Genomic DNA, 27,018 nt, shown 5'->3' with positions numbered 1-27,018 from the left:
ATTAATGCTAAACTGGATTTTTGTAAGTATAAATTCAGAATGATTAACGTGTTTGTTTTTGTCCTGTAAGAAAACCTAAATATCGTTATATTCCTTTAAAACCACTAACCGCTACTACCTTTAGTGTGGAAAATACTTTTCAGATGCAACAGTCACCATTAGATTTTGAATTTGACTCTACCACCCACTTCTGTGTCTTCCTGTTCCTAGGATTTTTGCCAGTGGGGAGATGAGCGTGTTTGGGTGTTTTTCTGTTGGTATGATTTGGGGGTTTTTAAAAATTGCTTTGTTTTAAAAATAGAGGAGGCATATGATAATCTCTGAAGCCTTTGGTGTCCACTGTTGGATTTATTCTCTACTATTAGTTCCTGGTAGGTGAAATGATAGTGCATAGGTTCATAGGCAGAAGATAAAGAGGATTTCAAAAGGGACCCTAAAGAGTTATGCAGTGCTTTTTTTGTCATAAAGTGAGGAAACAAAGGAGCTACAATAAGATTGCAGTAAAGGTTTTATAGTAACACTTTTAAAACTAATGCGAGTACTATATGCATAAAATCAGTAATCAAGCTGGGAGCAGCAAATGTGCTATGTTATCTACAAAGATAACACACACTGCTCATTGTTCTTACTAGCTAATTTAACTACCAAGCTTTTATTGGTGCTTCTGCTCAGTTCTTCCATTATTAGCTGAAGTTGAGATTTCTCACAAAAGTTCATCCTTGGCAGTAATAATTTGCTGTAATATAAAATAAATGACTTAACATAAAAGATTTTACTGATTGCAGTGCCAGTTGGCACTTTCTTGTTCTCCGTTGAAAAGAGCACAACACATTGTCTATTACAGCTGCACAGCCACCCTGTGACCACTCTGTGTTGCAAGTTTTAACATTACTGCTTCTGTATGTATTTTTCCCCCATAAATTATTCTTTGCAGAAGAATGTTAATTAGTAACTGATAGATATAAAAATTGCTAGGGACAGCCCATTAATTCCATTTACCTTAATGGCACTTAGATCATAGCTTGCAGTACAGCTGTATTCAGACTGGATTATAAATGTAATTTTGTGCATCATTAACTACCCTGATTAATCTTAGACAGCAAAAGCATAATTATAGAAACACAGGACTTACAATCTGCCAGTTTAAAGTTATAGCTTTGTTCTTTTATATTTACATCAGCGTAAACAACATAGGTTTTGAAAATTTAGACTGAAACAGTTCTTCTCCATTTCTTAATAATTAACTTGTGTCTTGTACTAGTCATTTCTCATTTCTGCTTTTACTTGGGAGTTCTTAGGTTTTATTTTGTTTGTGATTTGTTGAGGATTTTTTAAAGTGCCTTTTGTAACATGTTTTGCTTTTGACTGGTGCAATTACTGGATATTTGCATAGTAATTGACCACCATTAGCAAGGTGTTCATTCTGATCGAAGCATATTAAGGAAAGCACATGTATTTTCTCTCTGGTTTCTGTGGGGGACAGAAGATGTCATTCTGATTTTCACATTAAAGTCATAGGTCCGAACAAAAGTACAAATTCATACACAATTCTCAGACAGAAGCAGATTTGATGAGTTGCTGATTTTCTGGACAGCAGCTGGGACATAGCACGTTCTACTTGAGTCCAGGGCTAATGTTAGTGTTTGGGAAACCTGACCAGCCTGGTATCATAAAAGTTTTTGCCATGTGGGGTTTTCGACTTGTTTATCTTTGGATTTGATCAGCAAAAGATGAGATTTGATCAGAGAAAGGCAAGAACTGACAGAGAGAAAATTTGCACTGGTAATGCCATTTCAATAATCATAAATCTGAAAGGAAAACTAAAAGCAGTTCCTTGAATGACGATGGTTCAGAAATAGTGTTTGTAAACATGATCGTTCTCAAGACCGTACTGGATTTTTCAGGATCAGATGACTGCTGCATGCTGCAAATGTGCTGTGTGTCTCCTCATGTGCAGTGTGAACTGAAGATTTTGTAAAAGGGGAAAGAAGAAAAAAACCTTTCCAATCATTAATTCAAATGGGTGACTGCATTTATGCCTTTTATAATAGCATGTATTTCATGTGTGTGGAAGAAAAAACATAAACAAGTCAATTTCAATATAACAACCAACATTTGGTTTTAATTCTGTATTCAAGTCTCCTGCTTTCTGCATTTTCAAACTGTAGGCACAGCCATGGCAGAGCCAATCTGCTATGCAAATTACAAGGAGATAACAAAAAGTAGAATTTTCTCAGTAGTGCCCAAAAAGGCAGAAGCACTTTTCAAGAAGACACAGGAAAAGAAGAAGGGTTGGAACACTGTAGTTTGCAGCTGCTTCAGATGGATTTTTTAGTTATCCTATCCCATAGCAGAACTGTTTGTGCATACAGCTGTTCCTGGGAGATGCTGGGGTAAAAGTCAGACTGACTTTTGAAACAAGAACCAAGAGACACAAGGTGTGGTGTGGGTTAATCAAGAGTGCTGCTCTGAGCTAGCAAGAAGGAGTTGGTGGAAGGGGTGATGGCTTCTACTCTGCATTGAGGAACAGACCTTCACAGTGACCTTGAACCATTACTCTACACTTTGTTCCTATGTGTAAGATGAGGCTAATATTTCCTGGCCTCTTAAGTGTGTCACAGAGATTCTGATCATTAATGATTAATCCTGGTCCACGAATGTGTGCAGTGTGTATTAAGATCTAATCATAATTGTCAAAGCTGAGATTCAAAATCAAGCCTTGGTTTGCACTTGTTCAAGATAAGCAGGAATAAGTCATAAGTTCATCTGTAATATTACATCAGTATAAAAACTTTACAGCAGCAGGAGGAATGATGTTTTCATTGCTGATGTTGTTTTTATAATCACAGATAATTAACTGTGTAGAAAACAGGACCAGACTGAGAGAACAGGGCTGAGAGCCCTGAAGACATCTAAGACAACAGGAGCAAACCCTGTGGGGATTTGTTCTGCACTTTTTATGTCTTCATTTTTTCAGAGTTCTTTCATTAGTTACTGCTATCTTATCAGGTCCCTCATACCTATTCTGTGTTTTAGATATCTCCAGGACAGAACTTTTACTACCAAAGTGGAGACAATGCTTTTATGATACCCATATACCTTAAACAGTGCAAAAAAAGAGAAACCTTCAAAATAATCAAAGCTGGGCTGCTTGTGCATCATGGAGTTTCTTTTCTGAAAGAATATTCTAGCAGCACAGATGTCTTTAAGTACTTGACTTGCAGACAACAACTGCACAGTTCACAGGCAATAAAATTGCCTGTCTTCACATCCACAGGTACTTTTGTGAGGTACTCCAGACATGGATGATCTTGAATCAATTAAACCTGTGCTGTCTCCTGCAAAGTCATAAGGCTGTGCATAAGAACAAAGGGATTTGCCAAAAGTTCCAATACAGCTCAGTTTTCATGTTAGTTGCCTGTCTGTAAATGGTCTTTGTAAAGGGAAATTCTCAGAGGAGACTATTAAGTTCATAATATACACCAAATCCTTTTCAGCCTCGCAAGTTCTAAAGACTCAAAGGGCACCATATTTTCACTTAATGTGAAGTGATGCTGTCCTGCTGGCAGCAGGGGTCAGCTGAGGAGATGGAAGAGCTATTCAGGACTGCTTGCCTGCAGCAGCTCACTGTCTAGCTGCTTCATCCATTCATGTTTGCCTAAGTTCTGGTTCCCATCTGCATGTATTAGTTCATCTAAGATTACAGCCTGGAGGGACACAGAACATCCCTTCTTACTCACTGGACTCACCTGGTCGATGAACCTGTGACCACCTTCTGTGTGTCAGGATCTGTATGCCACCAGTGTAGTCAAAGTTGATTCAGGCATCCAGCTGGAGTTTGCTTGACTTAAAATCACATAAAAATCAAAATCAACATGAAGCAAATTTAAACAATCAGAGAATTCAATAAAATGCATGAACTAGTCCAAACCAATACACTCTGCCATGGCAGTAAAGTGAATGTTTTTCACCTTGTGATAACATCCTTAAACAAAATTAAAAGTTATCAAAGTTGTGCCAGAAAACAAAGGCTCTTATTAACTCGACATTTTGGTCTTTGTAGTTATATTAAAACTTATTTCAAGGTAGTAGACTGTTGGGAGGAGGGGATATTTCAACTTTAATCTTGTTTTGAGGTATCTTGGACTTGTATATGCCCACGTGTAAAAACAGGTTTCTTTCCTTCTTTGGTTTCATTCAGCTCTGTTTTGATCTACAAAAATCTCAGAACTCGGGGTCAGACTAGTACTTCCTGGCAATACCTTTTTCTAAATTTTAATTTTGATATATCACTCAGATAAAACTTCAAAGATGAGATTGAATGGAAAAGTACACTGTTAATGTTTCATCTTTTTCCATATTATATAAAAATGTGCTGAGAATTATTTAATGCACCACATTTCAGAGATGCGTAGTAGGAAGGGATTAAAGCACTTCAAGTAGTGAATGAGCCATAACTATTTTCTCCACAGCTGTTCAGTGCACTCAGGATTGCACTAATGATTTAGGCACTAAGACTGACAGGGGAGTTGGAATGAATCTCAGTGGTAATCTGTAGAGAATTACTGGAAAAGTACAGTCACAATGTGGGTACCCAGTGATGGTATAAGTGTGTTATTTTCATCAAAATGGAAGGTAGTCCATTTTTTTTACCATGAAGAAAATGAGACATTCATCTAATAGGGAGTTGGGTTATACTCTCCATTTATTGGAGTTGGAAATAATCCCATTAATTTCTAAATTATTTCTTTTCTATGTTGTCCTACTTTCTGCTTCCTAGAGTGCCTGAAGAAAAAATCAGGTAGATGTTAATTTTTCAGTTAGAAGTACTTTATTAAAATGCAAATCACCTTTGACCACCTATTTACATCACCTTGGGATCTCTCTCAGCTTGGTACCAAATCCTAAGTTGTTTATGCATACATAGTTACTAAGAAGAGCAAGATTTATTTATGTTATTATGTAAGATCTTAAACTATATCAAGAAATAGCAACTTGTTTTTTCCATTTACCAATTTAATATTCCTCTCTCTCTTAGTGGAAGTGAGTATCCTGAACACTCAGTCTTATCCTGGTTAAAAAATCAGGGAGGTTTTAAAGCTAATCATGTTACGGAGAGAGTAAGCAGGTTAATGACTTCTCCTGTGGTCCATAATCCATGATCTGAGCAAAGATGAAGTATTATTTGCATGCAAGGAGATATAATGCTCTTAAGTGATCTCTATGTGGGTTATGAATATAAGATGTGAGGCACAATGATGACAGTTGGTCACATGGATTTATATCCATGGAATTATCATAAAAAGGAGAGTAGAACTTCCCTTCACAGGAAGGGAGTTGGGAAAAAAAGAAAACAAACCAGAGGAACACCTGTAGTCAAATAATTATACTAGCAAATATGTCTGCTTCCACCTGAAGTACTTGTACCAGATTCTGAAGAAAGACATCTATTAAAAGCCAAGAGAAAAATGCAGTAATTTTCTAATTACTCCATTGTAAGGGGTTGTCAGAATTATAGTGGCTAAACAAGCAGACCAGCTTTATGAAATGTTTCAATTAAAATGTTAAAGTGTTTTACACTGAAACAATTATAAAATGGGAATCTGGAAAATGTCTTTGTCTCCAACATCCAACTGTTATATTTTAGGCTTTGCTTCCTGAAAATACTTGATCACTGAAGTATTATCCACCAGAACCTGGGATAAAATTATTCAGTCCCCTTAACAATTTTTTTTCTTTTTATTATGGGATATATGGATTAAATTATTGTTGGGGTCCCTTTTAGTTTTTTATTTTCTGATTCTGCAACTATATGGCTTAAGAATTGTTACTTCTCCTATTGTTAAATCTTAACCAAGTAAGATTTTGAAATGTGTTGAAATGCTATAAAATTATTGATTTGGTAGAATATTTTAATAATGTCAGAAGCATAATGATTTTTTTTAATTAAGACTATACCTCTTTAAACAGTCCAGTTATAGAACAGAATAAAAATGGTAAATAAGAAGAATTGTTTAAATAGGCTGAAAAAGTGTAGCAGCATGAATGGGAACTTTGAATTGCAGAATTATTTTGTTAGTTCTTAAATGCATATATATTGTTAGTTCTTAAATGCATATATATGCAGTCTCTTCTCTGAAAAAACATGTAGTAGTTTTCAGAGACCACTTTGCACCCTGACACTTGTAAGCAACTCACTTGTAAGAGTGAATGAAGTACCTCTCTGCTAGTTCTCTGGCAGACATCCTGCTTTTATTGTTGCTGTGATTAGAAAGACTCACTGTTATTAAATACCAGTTTGTTACAGTTTTCTGAGATACATTCACATATGAATGAGGCTATTGGGAATCTCTTGTACAACCCTCATTAGGCCTGCCAACTTTTTGTTCCAAACTCTTGAGCACAAACATGAAAATGCCCTTAACTTTTTAAAATGGATTCTTTTTCTCATGAACTCATTTTTCCTTTGTTCTTGGCGAGTCTCAGAAAACAAATGGTGTTTGTGAACCTTAGGTTTTTATCTTTATTGGTATCTTTAGAGATATCTTCAGGGAGAATATAACACTTATGTCTCTTTGTTTTAAGCAATTGTTTTTGGTTTAATCATATTTTTGCCATCTGCCACTGCTCACTTAAGTGAGCAGATAAAAGAAGCAATCCACCCTTTCTTTGCACACCACTTTGTTAATGCCTACTAGAAGTGGAATGAGTAATTCTCTCACTTTCAAGGTGATCTGTTTCATGTTGGTCTGTTCTTATGCTGCAATTGTTGTATTGAGTGTTGTTCACTAGATAATTGAGCAGTATGATAAACACACCACATTTGGCTGCCTTTCATCTTCTCTTCTTTAGGAGAATCTTATAGGTCTGGTAGAATTTTCCTTTGGATAAGAACTGAGAATCAATATTGGTTTCACAATTGAGGAGATTATTTTCTATATTATTTGTGCTCTCTTTGTTTCATAAACCAGAAAGCGTGTTTTGAATGAGATCAGACTAAAATAAGGGCATTTTAGAAAATCAGTTGAATACCACTCCAGAGAGTTGTTCCCTGAGATGTTAGGCAAGTCGCCTAACACAAATGTTTCCCAAACAACTTTATGGATTGTAAATCCAACTTGCAGTTGTAAAGCTGTCTTTAGTCTGTCTCTTCACCCTCACAGATCAATCTGGAATCAGGAATTGTGTGGGGAACACAGGAAAGACAATATAATAGTAAGTACTGTCAGGTACATTAGGTTGAGTAACTTGAACTGGTGTACAACTTTTGTTCTTTATTTCTGAGAAAACAATATCTCTTATCTAAAAACCAAGTTTTCAAAGTAAGTTAATTATACTTGTGAACTACTCACATCCTGGGCCAGTGAAGACTGTAGGAGAGCCAATGAATAGGCTGATAATTCCTATTGGCAGTGAAGTTTCAGCTTTATATAGTCAATGAGCTTTAGGGTTATTCATTGAACCTCTTGGACAAAACACAATGTTGAACAGTTGTTCATTAGGTGAACATTGTCCATCTTCTAAGCAGGACAAAGCAAAAACCTTTTGGGGAAAAGATGTGAACATATTTCAAAAACATAAAGTCATAAACGTGTCAAATTAAGGCTTATAGGCATTTCATGTTTTAAGGGCTTGATCTGCAACCTTAAAGTTCTCTTAGTACTGTGTGTTTCTGTATTTAGCATACATACACAGATTTGTTCCAGTTTGACAATCCTTCACATGTTGTTTAGTGTGTTTGATTAGCATAATCACTGTGTGATTATTTCTCACTAGCTTTAGCATATGCAAATTCTTGTCTTTTGACTGACAACCATTATTAGACAATCAGAGTGTAAGGATTTGCATAATCTCTCTGTGGTTACAGTATTTGTTTGCAATACCACTGTGAATGCAAATCCTTTTGCTCTGACTGGTTTCTCTCTATTCAAGCAGCTTGCCAGGAATACTGCTGCTGCTGCTTCAGCATCTCATTTGCAAGTGGAAAAATCTACAAGAAAAAAAATAACAAAAAGAAGGAAAGAAATACTAGAGTCACATCAGAAAGGTGACTAGACAACTGTTACAATTAAATAGCTCTGTTAGGAAAAATAAAAAAAAAAAAGCAAGAAACGCTCTTATAGGATTTCAACAAAAGAATAAAGGTTTACCTTGGGAATTCATTCTGAAGTACTATTTGAGTATCTATTGCACTTTTTGGGAACTGACAGCAATTTTCTTTTTAGTAGATACCACTTTTTTAAAGAAAAGTAATTATTCTGTAAATATTGCACATCGTTGTAGTTGGTGCACATATTTTACATTAATTATGTTATATTTAACAAGGATGAGCAATATTCCTGTTTATGTACATGAAAAGCATCAGGTTAATTCTGCCCTCTTTCATTGATAAGAACAGAAATGGTAGACATTAAGAAAAGATGGGTAGTGCTGAGTTCAACTCTGCATAATTATTCACCATAATTACTAGGGCAATATTGAATAAATTAGCTGTAAAAGGCTAAGACATACATGGTAGCACATCTAGAATGTGTATTCTAACTGTTTGATATTGTTTTCTTCGTACATGAAACCAAAATATTGTTGAACATGATTTTTTGTGTGTGTGCTTAATTATGTTCACTAAGCTTTTACCATCATTCCTTTTGAATTGTGTTCTTTAGTTAGTTTATAAGATTCTTATTCACAGATTAATATGGTTTTGGGAAAAAACAGCCCTGGAGTGGCAACTTACTAATGGGACTTATTTCTTATGGAAATGTAGAATGTCAGATACACTTAAGATCAAATTGCTGAGCTGTTGTTGAGCTGCTCTTTTCTGACACGGTCACCAGGATATTAAGAAGGTGTCAGGTAGGTTGTAAGTTATAGGTCTGACACTTCTGGAAAGCATCATGTTCTGCACAGAGTTTTTTTTAATGTGCATGGTTAATAAATACTTTTATGAGTGTTGGGATTGCTGTGCAAACACAGAAATGAACAGCAATGTGTGACACACAGTACTTCATGTTTTTCCAAGAAGTTTTAGACCTGTGGCACATGCTTTGTGCTACTTGAAAATGCAAATGAAGTAGATGCCAAGTAACTCTTGGAGAAGGAGTAGCTCCCACTCAGCTGCACAGTGCCCATGATGTGGGCAGTCTATACAGCCAATAAAAGTCTGAAAGTACAGGAGTACTCCAAAATATCTGACTTTCTGCATAAGTAATAATATTAAAATGTTGTGTATCTAGTATAATAGTGCTGCATCTCTACCACTAACCAGCATGATTGCAGAGGAAATGTCGGTGAATTCTTGATGCCACTGAGATCACAGAGGAACTGCTCAGTTTTCAATTCGAAATAGTCACATTATGCTGTGAGAAGATTACTGGTTTTAAGAGTCCTGAGCTATAAATGACAATGACTTTGCACCATTGAGGAGCATTCTTATAGTTTAACCTTTCTGTGTTTCTATAAGTATGGCACAACAATAACCAAGCAGGCAATTTTGCTTGAACTGGTTGGTGTCAAAACTGCATCTGTCATGAATTTTTAAAAATGGGTCAGGTTCAGCAATAAGTATGACATAGAGGATGTGATATTTTGGGATCTTTACTTGGTAATGGCAAAGATGGATACAGGATTTAAACTGCTTCTTAGAAACTCTTATTCGTTTCGCTGTTTGTTGGAACATAAGAGAGTGAATGAAAGGAGCCTGCACTGAATTGTCTTTATTTCTTATCAATGTTACAACCCTAACACTAACACAATGTTACAAAAAAAATAACATTAAAGGAATTATATTATGAGTAATTGTACATAATTATTACAATTATATGTATATAATTGTATATTTATGACTCTGGTTTCTTGCCATTGGTTTGAATTTCTACAAACATATGAATTAATAAATAAAAAATTAGGCCAAATAAGCACAATATTAATTGTAATATTATTGTCAAATAATATTGGATCTGGATTTTAATAGATTCTGAGAGATGGTGGTCCTATGTCACTAAATTCAGTTAGCTGTTCAAGTAAAGGAAATCAGTCTTTTGGTGGGTAATTTTTTTTAATTACTTCTAAAATGGTCTACAGCAACTTTTTCCTGAGAGCTTCAATGACTTGACATGTTTTTGCTCACTTAGTATAAGACCATAGTGATCTGAGTCCATCCTTTTCAACTAGTTTCTTTGGTTGTGAGGTAAAAATACCTTCTTATTTATTTGATTGATTTAGGCCTAACATATGCTCTGAACAGACTCTAGGCATCCACATTGTCTTATCTTTTGACCTGGATGCTTTTATTTAGAGATATTAGTGAATTTCAATTAATTTACTGCAAACCTTAAGCATCTGAAATGCTCATCTGAAATGTTTTTGGTTTTAATAAAAAAATTAAAAATAAGTCCCTTTGGTTTATATCCCTTTTGTGATTTGAACCTTTATGGATCAAACTTGCATGCTTTCCTTTGTTCTTGCTTTTTTGTTGTTTTTAACTTAGACAAATTCTTATGCCCCTGGGATAAGAAGTCACAGAAAATAAACTCATAAAAATATACATATTAAAAATTTCTTGAAATTCAGAATAACACTGAAAATTCTTGAAATTTGGTGTTTGAATTTCAGCTTCAGCATAAAACAATTCTTCACACACACACACACACAAGCAAGCTCATGCACAAATGTAAAAAGACTTAGAAATTATTTGTGGAAAATATGTAAGATTTACTTTCCAAAGAATCAGATTTCTCTGTATGCAAAATATACCATCCTAGGTTCTGCATTACACAGATATTTACTGAAAATTTAATGAGATTGCGACTTTGCTACAGAAAGCCTTCAAGGATAGCAGCTGTGGTGATTCTGGAAAAGACGTCCAAGGCAGGTAGGATAACAAGGGATCTTCTGAGTCAAATTCTTGGGGATTTTGTGGTTGGTGTTTCCTCCAGAAAAGTTCATGCAACAGCCACTCCTTTTATCTTCAGTCCACAAAATAAAGAGCATTTTCATGCTCTATAGTAAGCACAAGAACAAGGGATATAGCTAATATCATAGGTCTGGCAAGACTGAATTTAAAACAAGCAAAACCAAATTATGATGATAGGGTCAAAGCTAAGAATATGCAGTTAAGGGGCAAAGTTCTATTAAGCCCTTGGTTTAAGCCTGGATTTTCCTAAAGTATTGTAAATTCCTAAAGGTTTGGGGAAGGGAGTACAGTATTTGATCAAAGAATGTGAGTCATATCATCTTGCCACAAATTTCAGCTTGAATAATTAAAACATAGACAATGTTATTGGTGTGCATGTATTGAAACCAAAAATCAGTCAAATTATATATTTATCTTCATTGCTCAATCTAATAGTAATCCTGTGCTTTGCGGTAAACTTTGAGCACTGTGCTATCCCTAGACTGACCACATGGAAAAGTGTGACATATAGAAAAATGTCTGGTGCTGGAGAGTAGAAAGCCAAAAGGTGATGGACAAGTCAAACACAGTGCAACTCTCAGGGCAAACTTTTTGTCTTGTATTGTCAAGAGGAAGTAAAGGGACACCTTGCCAGCCTTGGTTTTCTGCTCAGCTTCAACATCTGAATGATAATCTTTCATATGGATTACAAACTTCTTTGTCCTTCACTTTAAATGAGAGTAAATTAAATTAGTTTCATCAAAGAAATGAATTCCAGTATTGTAAAATAGCCCTAGTAATAAGTAAAAAGCAGATTTTTTCAAGGTTTATCATGGTAACTTTTATTTTGAAAGTGCATACCACTTACAAAGGTTGAAATGAAATTTATATGTGTAATTAGTAATGTTCAGTAAGTCTCAAAGTGCTGGAGATGCTTTAAAGTATCTCAGTACTTGCTGATTATCTTGACTATATGATATTATTACCCTCTATTTCCCTGCAATTCTTGCTCCCTATTTTCTGCAATCAGGAAGCTCTATTCCTCTGACTCTCAGAAGGTCTTCCAGTATCTGTGAGATCTGAGTCCTAAGTAGGAGGTCATGCTGCACCTAAGTATCCTGCTGCCTCTCAGATTTCCTGCATAAAACTTGTGGAGGCTTATCTGATGCTTTTGGATGTTCATTTGGAATTTATGGATTGCTGATGTTTCCCAAATGAAATCTCCAGGGAAAACAAATAATGTTAAATATCCTTCAAGCATTCTGTCCCAACTTTATTAGAATCTGGTGCTAAGTTTTTAAGTCTAACTGGCTTTGCAGTGTCAAAGAACAATCCTCCCATCCTTGGAAGTGTTCAAGGCCAGGCTGGATTGGCTTTGAGCAATCTGGTCTAGTGGCACATGTCCCTGCCTGTAGCAGTGTTTGGAAATAGATGATCTATGAGGTGCTTTCCAACCCAAACAATTCTATGAGTCTATGAACTGACAGAGAAGGGATTATTATTTTGAAGCAGTTTTTCTTAATTAATTTGCAAAGTGTTCTATCCGGAACACTTCTTCATTTAGAGCTGCAAATACAAAGCATCCTATTCCCAGTAATGCCATATAGTTGTATACCTAGAACTCTAGAAAAACTCAAGGGGAAGGTCGCTGATGAGTTTCTGTATCAGCAGATAAACAAGAGAAAATCTGTGGTCTTACTAGGAAATAAGCCACACATTTTTTTTTTCCATGAGACCAAATTAAAATTAAATATAACACAGAGCAACTATTCTACACATCCATGGTCTTTTTAATTCTAAAAAATATTTTGTCTCATTCTCAATATGAAAACATCAGTTGCCTCAGAAATCCAACCTCATTTGGAGCTAGAATACTTACTGTGAAGATGGATAAGTCCAGTTACAAAAAAATTAATTTTTCCATCTTGTGAACCATGGAAGTACCTTTTATTTAACCCATAGAGCACTTTGTTGACTTTCTCAAGTCATTGTGAGATGATGGGCACTTGTGTGATAGTGGGAAAGATCAGCATGGTAACACTCAAGGCCATTATCTCACATTATCTGAGAAGTGCCATAACTTGAGGAAGTGAATAAAGAAGCTCTCTAAAGAATTTCACAGCTGTGGTTAATGTGAAGCCAGTTACACTGGATCAAAGAATGCACGATTTCTTGTTACTCTCTGCTGACTTACCCATATATCTGAACTTCAGGTTTCCCTAATTGCTTTAGACCTGCAGTGGCAGGAGGAACAGAATTTCTCCAAGCTTGAACAGCACAGAATTAGCAACAGTTAATACCATGTCATGCTTTAGTGTTAAAAATAGCAAGATACAGGTCTATTGATTCTGCTGGTATAAGAATTCACCTCTCAGTGGAGCAGTCAAAAAAAGAAGGGCTGTTACAATTTATTTACTTTCCTATGTAGTGGTGTCCTTTTTGGTCTATAGAATAGTATTTTTGGATTGTAGGCTTTTTCAAGATCATGTTACTCAATAAAAGGAGTGCTCCTAAAGCATAGTTTGACCACTGCAGAAAGTTTTACATAACTTGCTGTCATCTTTCAGAGCTTGATATACTCTACCCTTAGTCAACAATATAATTTTGGGGTTATATTACAGTGGCATCCCTCATTTCTAGACGGGATTGGTGTTCTTTTATGCCGGTCAGTACAAAAATATATGACGTATTTCACATCAAATTGAAGAAGATGCTCAAAGAGAGAATTTTTTTCAGACCGTTCTGCCATTCTATAAAACTCTGCTGTCTTCCTTGTTTGTTTGGGGGGTTTGTGTGTGCCTGTGTTTTTTTTGGTTTTTTTTTTAAACCAATCTTATTTTCTTTTCAACAGGAATTAATTTAAAGACCTATTTCATATTTGACAGTGAACAACTGTCAGGTGATGAAAAAATTCTGTGGTGATCTGTTCTGGATTCACTGCAATAGAGGCCATGAGTGTCTACCATTACAGCTTTCATGAATAATTGATTACTCTAAGGACAAACTCTGATTCTTTATTTATCAAATAACCCTTTGCCAACAGACTAGAAAACAGTGAATCATGGAGACATGGACATGGAGAAAGATGGATTTTTTTTCAGGACATAGACAGATTATGCTCTGTGAATACCGGTTATCAGAATTACTCAAAATATGTGTGATTTTTTAACAATTTAAAGATAAAAAATAACAGGGGCTTAACCAAGTTGCTGCAAAGCTATTACCAGATTTTTAAAGTATCTGTCAAATGTTTTTTGTGAAAAAGAAATGAGCATTTTGTTCAATTAATTTGGGGAAGGTGATTTCAATCCACCAAGTAAAAAAATCCCTCGAGTAGTTTTAGTGAAGTTCTCTGCCAAAATGGCATACAATTTTTTTAATACGGACCCTGACTTTCAGACAGTATCAGATCAGTGTTCTGGTAGAAATTAGCTAAGAATTATCATTTTCATAAAAGTCCAAATTCATCCTTAAAGCAGAGTTTATTCAAAATACTTTCCTCCAAATGATTTTGAAAATTGTCTTTGGAGGATTTGTATATTTTCTAAGTTGTGTAGATGTTGTTTCAAGGAAGAGATTCATTTATTGCTTCATGGGATATTATTATTATTATTATTTGGTAATACTGAGGTATTATGTGCTATTCTGAAATTATATATACATAATTATATTACATATAATATAATATATAATTATATATAATATATATAATGATTTGTGTTTTTATTATTTTAAAATATAATTTCATATATTAAATCATATGTATATAATATATAATTATATATATATGCATATAATATATAATGTATATTATTTCACATTTTCATTGATTCTTTTCTTAGTAATTTTATTTTAAATGTTCTTGTTTTAGTTATTGAAGTAGCTTTTCTCTGACATAAAAATCACAAATTGGTGTTTGGATAGGAAAGCCTGTTCAGCATTTACAGCTTATACCCTTTTTCAGTAAAGGGAGATTGGTGCATATAAAATTAAGGAGATGCATTTCAAGAAAGTTAATGACATTTTTCTTTGTTTCTTTCTGCATAACCTCTCAGTATAACTACATGAAGAAGAAATACTCATTTTCAAAGAAAAATAGTAGCTTTCTGTTAGGTCATAGTACGGCATGATATAGAATCTGTTTTGAGATTTTAGATAACATAGCACACAGTGGAACAGCAAAAGCTTTTTATTTTTCTTCTCTCTTCACAGATGGACCCAATTCAGAAAGCTGTAATAAATCATACATTTGGAGTTCCTCTTCCTCATCGAAGAAAGCAAATCATATCATGCAACATTTGCCAGCTGAGATTCAATTCTGATGTAAGTCGATCATTTTGTATCAGATTAGAAATATCTACTTATCTTCTAGGATGTGCCATAATTTCCAGAAATTGAGCCTAAACGAAACGTTGTGATATCAGTTTGTTGCTCAGCAGATGAAAAGGCTGTAAGCTGTTTCAAATAAACACAATGGCTTGGTAGTGTTTATACACCCAGCCAGATTTTCCCTGCCAAAATATCCCTATAAGCTCATCAACTTCAGTTCTGCTGCACTGAGTGTAAACAGGAAAAATTGGCTGATCCCTGGTATATCTGCTGGATCCTAATTCTTCTACCAGTTATGTGTACCTTCAGTTGGCTCCTACCTTGCATCCTCTCACTGCTCCAGCAACAAAGCAGAAGAAGTTGAACTGGAGATGCTCCTAATACACCAAGGAAGTAAACCTGTCTCCCATAATTACCCAAGGGAGCTGTGCTGTGATGCTCCTTGCCAGCTAATACCTGTTGTGTCACAGAAAAGCCTCTTAGGTTTTAGCTCTCCTATTTCCTTCTCAGAATCACTGTGTATGCAGACCAAACCTGACATAGTAAAATGTATTTCTTTCTGCTATTCTTGGCTCTTCAGGAAGTTTCTTCACATAGGCATTACTAATCTTTCTCTGTCTTTAATTCACTATGTCATTTAAATATGGAAGTTAGTTGTGTAAAATAAAAAAGTTTTAACTTAGAATGAGGTCAAACCCAAAACTGTACACAAGGGTCATAGGAAGAAGTGAAATAATTCTTGTGTACTCCTGCCTCTTTAAAGGCAGCTATTTATATACAGTTTGTACTATTTTTAGTTTATTGATTATTTATCAAAACCATGAGCTTCTCAAAAACTTAAATTTAACCTTGAAGCCTAATTTTAGAGATTTCTCATCTAGGGGTAAAAATATTGTAGCTCTTTTCATTCCCCTCATCTTTTTATCCCTTGAAAATAATTTCAAAATATCTCAGTCACCATTTCTGGACCAGTCAGCATCACATATTTAATTTTACTGATGACTCCAGGTTATTTGCTTCATTTACTGAATGGGCACCTTCTCTTATAACACTGACATAATTCTCAAAGAGTGGTGCAAGGAAGGGCAACACACTCTCTAAAACTGTCACATCCCTCACAGATAAAAATAGAAGAGTCAAATTAGGCTCTTCCATTTAGAAACCAGATGGCAAAATTAGGACTGTGGATGCTGAGTCATTCATGAGGAGGGAAGGATGGAGACTTTTGGGCCACAGTGGTTCTTACCATTGGAGCAGCCCAATTTATCACTCGAAATTTTCTGCTTTTTCAGCTTTGTCTCAGGAAAAATCATGTCACACTGAACAAGACACAGTATGGAGCTGAAAGAGAGATCAAATACTTCAGTGTTACATACCAGTGTGAAACACCTCCTTTCAAAGAGGATATACCATTTGTTTGTCTTCAAAAAGGTCCAAACAAAAGGCAAGATGAATATATCAGTAAAGTTACTTAGTCATTAGCAGTTACATGACTTGGATTGATATGTGGAGTGGAAAATTTTCCAGCTGAGAAGATCTATGCATTTTCCAGAATAAAATGTTTGAAGTAAAAATCCTTCTACATGGAGATAAATAAAGCATCAGTGGACCCTGATACTTTTTATTCAGAGGACTACTCTGCTCCCATACTGCTCCTTTTCTGCTGCTCTTAGGTTTCTAAAGAAGAGAGAGGGAAGAGCCAGAGGCCATTTTCAGAGCCACCTACAGTGTCCAAAAAACTAATTTTGGAAGACCTATATTAATTTAGGCTGTTCACAGAAAACTCTTGGAAGACTAGCTGATATTTATCTGTCCTGTCACACCTTCAGGTGTTGGAGGCTTGAACTCAAATAGTCAACACTGCTCAGAAGGTTGTTTTAATGCTCCGCTCTCTCTAATAGATCAATATTGTCTCTACTGAATGGGGAGACCTTCCTGATGAGTGTATTTAATTTTCCACTTTTAATATTCACCTAAGTTTTAAAGCACCCACAGTGTTGATTGATTGAGAGATTATGATCCAAAATCCACCCATTGATTAACCTGGAATGATATCTATTCCCCTTTTCGCTACCACACAGAGGCAGCTTGTGAATATCTTTATGGTAGTGTCTTCTCATTCCAGTGTTTATACTTATTACTACTGAAAATCACTAAGTGCTCTGCTGAGGTGTTCAAGAAATAATTTATAGTCAGAATTCCACTGCAGTTTAGGAATGTTTTTCTGCAACATGAAGGGAATAAGTAGATCTATTTTCTTCATTTCTTAGGTAATTTTGAAATGTCCACCTGTGTCTGTGTTTGAAGCAAAAATGTGGTAAATAAAAGATTTAATATTTGGATTCAAAGAAAAAAATGCTTTGAAGGAAAAGGGCTGTTAGCTATCATTTTTTGATAACTCTACTCTGAATGGCAAGCACACACATTGTAATTTTTTCTCCTATTATCATGAAAAAGTTTTCATTTACTCAATATTCCTACCTTTCATTTTCATCATATTTTGTTGAACACAATTTAAATCCATAACAGCAATAAATAACTTTTCTGTCTAGGAACCTAGGCTTTATGTATATTCTACCAATATGTCTCTATTTTTAGATGCAGGAGATAGGTTTTATCAGAGAGTAATGAATAGAAATTCCATTTTCCTCATACACAACAATATTATGAAAATGTTTACAATAAAACTGGTCTGTGGGATTTTTTTTTTTTTTTGCGCAGAATACACAATTTTCTCCATTTAGATAGAGAGTGCTTTAAGGCAGCAGAGCTTTTTTTTTTGGTTACATGGTATCAAAATCACTTTTAAAAAAGATGAGAAAGGGCAGTACAATAGTCTAAAATCATTTCGCTTCTTTGTAAAGGAGTTATCTATAAATCTTCGTGACAGCTGTGTGTTCAGTATGTTTTTTAAAAATAAATCTCATACAAGGGAAGAGAGGAATGTGCAAATAACCAAAGTCTCTCCATGCTGAGCAAAAACATTAGTACAGCAAAGGTAGGTTTTGTGGACTCCAAGTAATTTTTTTTTTCAGAGAAATCTAGATATATTACTTACACTCACATTGTGCATTCAAACTAGGGTGAAACGCTTAAATATATGCTTAGCTCCAAATGCCTCTGTTGCCACTTAGCTATTGGCAGCTGCTGAGAACTATTGCACCAGTAAATGCTTGTTTTGTAGCAAACATTAAATCTTTATCTCTAAGACCTAAAGTATCTGTAAAATGTGGTCCAGCAGACTTCAGTAGGGTATTTCAGGTGCCTATAGGTAGCTGTAAGAGTAATTTTCTGCTTATGGCCTGGAAAAAAAAAAAAGAAAAAAAAGTGCCTACTGAATTTTTCTGCCTTGACTATATGATCTTCCTTTGCCCATGAGATTATTTGATAAAGTTCTATAGTTATCAGTATCTGTCAACAAGGTCAATTTTTTTGCAAAAGGATTACCTTTTTCTTCCCTCTTTTAATGAGATGGCTGAGTGATGACCCAGTTTGCCTTTATAGAAAGGTTGGGCAGCATTCTGATGTGCTCACAGGACTTGAATTCCATTATGATACACTTTAAAAAATATTTCCAATTATATGAGCCAGAAATTATTGTTTGACTTAAATAGCAACAGTAGTAGTATTTCCCTGCAAATCAGGGATGCTCATCAGTCCTTATTTGTTGTTTTTTACCTTATTTTTCTCCATCTCTATGAAGCAAATGCACCACCAAATTTATATATTGTTCCACTGCATTAATTTATCAGGATTCAAAAGGTGGTCTTCCATTAAAACAACAGTGAAAGATTTTTTTTAGGATAAGGATGGAATATAACTCTGCAGTATTTTATTATGGTTCTAACTTTTGCTGGGAAAGAAGCAGGACCAGAGGACTAATATCCTATTCAGGCTATGCTTGATATCTAAACCAAAAGATTAATGTATCAACTTGTAAGGGCCTAGGGTATAATAAGGTGATAATAAACAGTCAACATGAATTTGTCAAGAACAAATCATGTCAAATGAATCTAATTTTTTCTTTTGACAGGGTAATTGGCTGAATGGATAATAGGGAATAAATAGATGTGACATATTTTGGCTGTAACAAGGATTTATACAGTCCTATGTGACAGTCCTGTAAAGTAAGTAGGGGAATATGGTCCAGGTGAAATTATTAAAAGTTGGTTGCATAACAGAATGAAGAGCTGCAGTGCGAGTAGCTCCTGATGGTTTTCTGTCAAAACAAAAGGGCACAACTAGTCAGGATCTGAAAGAGTCCCTTCCATGCTTGCTGCTACTCTAATTTTTTGTTAGCAACGTGCCTGACAGGACAGTGTACACATGCCAGTTTTGTGGATGACATCTAGATGAAGGGTGGCAGACTCTTGATGGATGGTGGTAAGTTCCAGATCTCAGTCCAAAATTATCTCCAGTTGGAGAAAACAGTTTGGAATTCTGACAAGTGCAGTAAATAAAAGCATGAACTATTGTGCTTAGACTGGAAAAAGTAAATGCACAAGTACTAAAATGAGTAAATGTTGGGCTTAATGGCATTATTAATCATAATCCAAATATGATGGCTAATGCAGAAAAAAAAAAGAAGAAAAACTCACGCAACTAATCTTATGATAATTTTTCCCCCAAATATGAGATTCATCAATAAGTAAGTATTCCACAGCAAATATTCAAGAGCAGCCCTACGAGAAGGACTAGGGATGCTTGTGGATGAGAGGCTGGACATGACCCAACAATATGCACCTGCTGCCCAGAAAGCCAAAAAGGTCTTGGTCTGCATCCAAAGCAGTGTGGACAGCAGGTCAGGGGAGGGAATTCTCCTCTGCTCCACTCTTGTGAGATCCCACCTGGACCACTGCATCCAGCACAGGGATCCTCAGCACAGGAAAGACATAGACCTGTTGGAGCATGTCCAGAGAAGGGACAACAAGATAATCAGTGGGCTTGAACACTTCTCCTGTGAGGAAAAGCTGAGAGAGTTGGAGTTGTTCAGCCTGGAGAAGAGAATGCAGTAGGGATCACTGTGGCCTTTCAGAAATTAGAGGAAATATGGGAACAAACTTCTGGACAAGAAGTAATGGGTTAAAACTGAAGGAAGGTCAATTGGATCAGACATAAAATATAAGTTTATTAAAATGAAGGTTATGGAACACTGTAACAGGTTTCCCAAACAGGTAGATGTCCCATCCATGGAAATATCCAAGGTCAAGTTGAACTGACCTCTGTGCGGCCTGATCTAGTTCAGGATATCCTTGCTTTCGTGCACAGGTGCTAAACTAGATGACCTTTAAAAGGTCCCTTTCAACTCAAACTATTTTACGATTCTATGAGGTGAAATTGGTAATGCCTTAGGTGAAGAATTATTTATAACAGTGATCATCACACTCCAATGAAAACATAATTAGTTGCAGGATTTAGAACACATCCACTAATATGACAAGATGTGAAAAAAAATTCACCCAGCTAGGGAGAGTAGAAAGAACTGGACAGATGTACAGCAAAAAAGACCAGGGAAATATAGTTGGTTTTCCATATCTGAAAGGGAGTTAATAAGAGTTTAGTGACCAATTGATCTTTGTGTTCCTTGGTTTTGATAGATAAATAAATTTGACTAATTCTTCAGGTAAATTTGATTTAAGAGATTTTTTTGTTGAACTACTTCGTGAAACAATTTTAAATGTAATGGTGGTGAAATTCTGGAAGGAAACGTATGGACAGTTGAGGGGTGCCTGTTGGCAGAGAGTATTCACAAATTAGGCACCTGTTTCTGAGGCTGGACAAGAGATGGTGAATGTAATCCCACACTTGAGAGCGAGATGATATGACATCTTGCTTGACTAATTTACAAATCTCTCTCTGTAGTTTGGAAGACAGAGATTTCCTCATCCATGCCCAATGACAGTCACACTTGGCCTGTGGCCTCTGTTTTACAAAAAGGGGAACTTTATTGGTCCATTAAGAATGAGGAAAGCCTGGTACAGTTAAATGCTATAATTTATTTAGGATTTCACCCTTCTGATTTGAAATCTGTTGTTGGTCAATTTGCAGAGATATGCTTAAAGGTATTTGAAGCAATCAATGCTATTTGCCTCAATCACTGTTCTGTTTGTGGCTATAACCAGAGGGTCTTATTCTTTCCATGTTTTGTTGTACACACAAATGTACAACAATTATGGGTTAGATTCAGATTTACAATTAAGCTAGATGTTTAGAATTCTGGTTTGGTGTAAACCAAATAATTTATGCTTGAATTGTAGCGCTCAGCTTTTTTAAGCAAAGTCGCTTTTGGCAGGTATTACTAGCCATCAAGCACATTTATTTAATTAATTAATTAATTAATTATTATGGAGGGGCATTTTATTTTTTGTCTTGACACAAACCGATGTGCCTGTATTATATTAATTCATCTACCTGGTTCTTTAAGGAAGATTCTTTTGTGTAAGTATTTACAGATGCCCAGCATCCCTTTAAAATCAGTATTACTACATGAGCTTACATTATGGATTGCAGCAGTTGTACTTGAACAAGCACAAAAGTTCATCCAGATATAAATTATTCATGTTTATATATAATTTATATATTTCTTTAACTGTCGCTCTGTATATATGCTATTTATTTCTAATAATGCACCATCTTTCCTGTACTATGGAGTTAAATTAAGGAGAAACAAATACTGATTCTATTTACAGAATTTATTTGAGATCAGAATATGAGTCAGAATGGAAATACACTCAGTGGATATTTTTCCAGAGGTATTGGCCTGTGGTAGTCACTCTAAAAAGTAGCAAGTAATCACAGAAAATTATAAGTGTGGAAATTTCTATGGAATATCTGGCATTTGCATCAATACTATATAGAAATTATAAAGAATTGCTAACAAAGTATCTAATTACTTGATTTTCTGGCATTCCAATAGTCTAATCAAATAGCACTGAATATTTTGCATTTCAATTGATTATGTGAAGAATTTTGAAAGCAACCTGGTATATCCTCTGCCCAATACGATGTTCAGTGAAGTCTGTTTTTATTGGCTTAGCCTGCATATTTTAGAAGAATTACCTCCTCTTTCCTAGACCACAATTTTAAAGATTGTAATATGAATTGCAGTCAGATCCTGTGCAAATCTGGTCTTCCCCATACTAGAGCATTCAAACTTTTTCTTATTATTTTTATTTTCCTTTTTGTAGTATTCATTTTAAAACAAAATAATCCTTATTTGCTTATGTGTAACCTTTTTCATGTAGGGGATAAGTAACTTAATTTTAGATTATGAAATCCAGAATAATCTTAATTTAATAGTAGTAATAAATTTTCACATAACCTCCAGTTTCTAAAGCCTTTCTAAAATGCTTAAGTAGAAAGTATAAATAATTACCTTTTGTTGCCAAAAGTATATTTCTCATAATTTTCAGTTTCTATACAGTAATTTTATTAATTTATATAACCTACAAGCAGAAATTATTCATGTCTGATGGAGAACCTTGTTTAGCTTTGAAGTACTTTTGATCTTTGAACTCCAGAGTACTTTTGGACTACTTTTGGTGTTGAACTGAGTCCTCTGACTGGTATCATAATGTTGTGATTATTTCTTTGTCTCTTAAGCACTGGCCTCAATCTAAATATTCTGTATGACCCTCAGTATCTGCTGTGAGTGGTCTCTGTGTGTTGTGCAAGCTGTGGAGTTTGCTAGACAAACTCACTACACAAACTCTTGATAATCCTTGTCCTCATCTCCTCTCTTTTAATGAAAGTACCCTATTTTGTCTAGAAAATCTGTACTACTGTACTAGGACATGGAGCAGCCTGGGGGTATGAGGCCCACAGGGACATTGCCTCAGGTCAAGAGGGCAGTAGGAAAGAAGAAGGTTTTAAGTGACTGAACTTTAAGAAAGAACATTCTTATGTCAGCTGTTTTCTTAGGCAGTTGCTGGTGGGGAGACATGGAGTGCTTTGGTGTCCACTGTATTCATGTTACAAAACTTACACTTTCCTCTCAAAATTCACTCTCTAGCCACATTCAGCAGTGGTAGTGCAGGAGGGAGTGTCTAAATTAAGCACTGGAACAGGCTCCCAAGGGAAGTGGTTGGGTCACCATCCTTCAAGGTAAAGATGGGTAGAAGTTGTACTTAGGGACTTGGCAATGCTGCGATAACAGTTGGACTTGACAATTTTAAAGGTCTTTTGTAGTCTAGACTATTCTATACATCCAGGAGAAAGGAAAATCTAATGCTTTCAGCTACCTGGTCCATGAAAAAGCAGGGTTGAGGAGAAATGGCTAATGTCTATGTCAGCTGAATATCAGAGTCACTATAGGAAGAGACTAAAACATACAGCTGATCATCAGGTGTTGCTGTGTAGGATTTGGATTATGTCAAACTCAAATTTTTTTTTATTTTCATTTGGCAGCTCTTCCTTCCTACCTCTGTTCATCCTATTAGGTTATTTCATTTTCAAAGCTCTCACTTATTTTGATAAAACAAGTCAATTGTGCAGAAGGTTTGACATCTCTTTTAAATTACTAGAGTTTGCCAGAAATGATATGTGAATAGGCAATTGCTCTCTCTGATAGTCCTGTTTATAAATTGCAAAAGATTAATGACTGGTATTCTGAATGTGGAATATGAAGACAAATTAGTTGAAAAGGTTTCTGCTTATGGCACTGAAGAGAACAGTTGCAGTATTTGCCCTTTTGGGGACAACTTTTAGCATTAGGCGGGCGTGGATCTCAGAACTGCTAAGCTGAAGGAAAGGCAGAGGTGATAACAATTAATAAGACAGAAAGTCTGAAATAAAAGCAACCTCCCTCCACATCTTTGTGTGTTACTGTCAGAAATTTCCTTTCTCTCAAAAATGATTAAATTAATGTATAAGAATGTATCAGAAAACATTATACTGGCATGCAGGCCTAAACGGTCTAATTGGTCCTAGATCTTCCAAAATCTGCTTTCAGTGGATTATCTGTTACTCACTGAGATGTCTTCTATGCAAATTACAAATCTGTTTCCAGTTGTTTTAATGGATCTACATTTTTTGGTTGCAACAGAATCAGAAAGATTTTGTGCCTGGAGGAGGGTGGAGGAATATGTGAATGAAATTAAAATGCTGAAGTTGGGCAGGTATAGGCTAACCAGAGCTTTTTTTGAAGTTTTTTGGCTGGAAATTGTGGGAAAGAAGACAATGGTTAGTATTTTTTTAACTATACATTGAAAAATACCATTTTATACATGAGGGAATATTCATTTTATACACGAGGGAATTAGTACAGACAGGGGAAAAGACAGTGTAAAAAAGGAGAAAGGAAGTCTCTCTTCTGGTTCTTTATTGTGACATTCATGGAAAAATCTGCCTGTTTAAGCTGCAAGGAGAGAAATCTCTTCACTTTTTCCCTACACTTGTGTTTGAGGCATTTTTTTTCTGTCAGCTTCTTCAGTTAACCTGCAAAGTCAGTCAACTCTACTAAGCAACTTAAATTTAAAAATAATTGTGGTGGGGAGTTTTTACAGAAACCACTTTCCATGGGCACTTCAAAGGAAATAAAAAAAATTAAACTCTGTTGTGCAATCTTCATCTAGCTTTTTTTTTTTTTTTGTCTGTTTTATGTTCTTTCACATATATTTTTCAAAATGAGAATTCATATAGCAGGGAATCTGAGATTCTGGATTATTAATAGTGGGTGCAGATTACAGATTTCACTGTAAAAGTGGGAAAACCTTGTCTCTTCCAGTTACCGAGCAGTGACTCCTAGCTCACTTTACCAGGCCACGACAAGGACACAGAAACAAATCAAAGATAAACAGACAGGGGTGTGTATCAGTCTGGGATACAGAAAGAATAATTGAAGAAAATGTGCAGCAAATTGTATTTTTTATCAATTCTCCTTTCTAATAATTTCTTCTAAAAACGCATTAAGAGTAAAGTAGTGCTTAGTAGTGCTTATACTTGGCTTTGGTTGATGATACTCTCTTCCAACACCCATAAAATCTTTCCAAGTAATGTTACACAGACTCTTGACACTATTTTTTTTCTCTTTTTGGTCAATAAATTTGCATTCCTGTAGGTACCTGTAATATATTCTTTTCCATTGTATCTGTGCAGCCTGTTCTTGGAGTAAATATAATGTTTCCTTTTGAAAGAATTGTTATTAAACACAATTGCCCCTGATGTAAACAAATTCCACTTCAGAACCTCCAGGCCTGACTTTTTCAGCTCCCGAGTTCTTTTATCACTCCTCTTATGTCTTTTACAGTCTCTGGAGATACTGCAATTCTGTTTAGTTACTTACATCACAGCTAACAGCTGGGAGCCTTATCCTCTGAAGGAATGGAAGTGCAACCCAATACCTTCTTTTAGAAGCTTTATATTGGAAGAAAAAAACCCACACATTTGAACTATACTTTTGAGGGAGTATTGCCCACACTTATTATTTTTTTTTTTTTAGCTCAATTGAAAGTGAAATCTTTCAAGGTTTTAAATGGTTGAAAGGTATTGACTTCTTTTCAGCAAAGAATTCAATATGGCATTTACACCTAACTCCCCCATAGACTTTAAAATCTGAATTATGAATTCGAGTAATGTATTTAAATATTTCTGAGGTAATTGTCTACTGGTAGACCATAGAGGTACTTTCATATTATAATTGTTTGATGAGGTGACCTCAAAGTGTGATATTAAAAATACAAGGATTTAGTCTGTTTGGTATTTAGATAGGTGTCATTGTGTTGTGGTAGGATAACTTTAGATACAAATGCATAGCAAATGTACTGACTTAATTTATGTTAGCAATTTTTTGATGGATATAAATGTTTCTTTTTATCCCTTAGAAAGGAGATTTTATAAGGTAGTCTCTGAACAGGTTTTATCCTTTCCCCAGCATAGCCTATTTTTTCTGCATCAGCGGACTTGTCATGATAATCAACTTTTTTGTCCCAACCATCAATCACTCCTGATTACAGCTGGGGAGAAGTTCTGTTCTGTTGATCAGCCCATCAGTGCACATAATGTTACACCTGGAGACAAGTGAAAATCATCCCTTGGTGGGAGAATCACTTGCCTTCAAGCCTTTTGTCTGAAGTATTTTAATTTACATTTAGAATATTGAAATTGTCAGTGCTTGCTTTGATTTTTTTTTTATTTCTTTGATAAAAATAATAAGTTCAGTTGATCTTTCCCTACATGATAGAAGAAGAATGCTTTTCTATTTCAAATATCTTATGTTCTTTTTCACTTTATTGTACAAATATTGAAATAATTATAACTATTCAAATTAAAAATAGAATTGTTATGTTTTACTCCATTAGCAGAAATTTAGTATTCTTGTATGCTAGCCCAGAATTTTTGAACAAGCTATTTTTTTGGCTTTTAATTAGATATTTCGTTAGGGTAATATCAGTATTCCATTTATATGAAGGTTGTATAGCAAATTTCATAGCAATTAATTAATTAAATTCTAAAGGCATAATTCCTTTCTTTAATGAATTCTTCTTATATTGTGGTCATTACTGAATAACACATTTTTTTCCTTGTAATAAAGGTGGTTTTCAGATGTCAGAAGAAAGATGGAATTTCAGCTTGAGGAAGCACCTTATGTTTTGCTAGTAACTTAAATATTACTTTTAATTAGCTATCAGTATGACCAGATGTAGTTTAATTGTACCATTCTTTTTTCATTTATGGCCACTTTTTTATTTTAGGTATCTTCTCTAAATAATCATTGTCACAAGTTAATCCTATTACATGTCAAAAAACCACAACATATAAGACAACTATAAAGCTGATACTTCAAGGATTACAGGATAAAG

At 35.1% G+C, this 27,018-nt stretch overlaps 1 protein-coding gene across 6 annotated transcripts in view; it reads left to right on the top strand.

Moving 5' to 3' along the window:
• The window catches only part of ZNF385D (zinc finger protein 385D), a 422,931-nt gene that overhangs the window by 313,948 nt on the left and 81,965 nt on the right, over positions 1-27,018 (top strand). For all 6 annotated transcript variants that reach the window (XM_030264974.4, XM_030264971.4, XM_030264973.4 and 3 more), the window contains one exon: positions 15,104-15,214. In XM_030264974.4, coding sequence (XP_030120834.1) covers positions 15,104-15,214 — 111 coding nt within the window. The remainder of the gene's footprint in view (positions 1-15,103; positions 15,215-27,018) is intronic.

Source organism: Taeniopygia guttata, chromosome 2 (assembly GCF_048771995.1).
Source record: "Taeniopygia guttata chromosome 2, bTaeGut7.mat, whole genome shotgun sequence".
In the NCBI taxonomy this organism is placed as follows: Eukaryota; Metazoa; Chordata; class Aves; order Passeriformes; family Estrildidae; genus Taeniopygia; species Taeniopygia guttata.
Note: the sequence above shows the minus strand (reverse complement) of the source record. Positions and strands in the feature narration are given on the sequence as shown.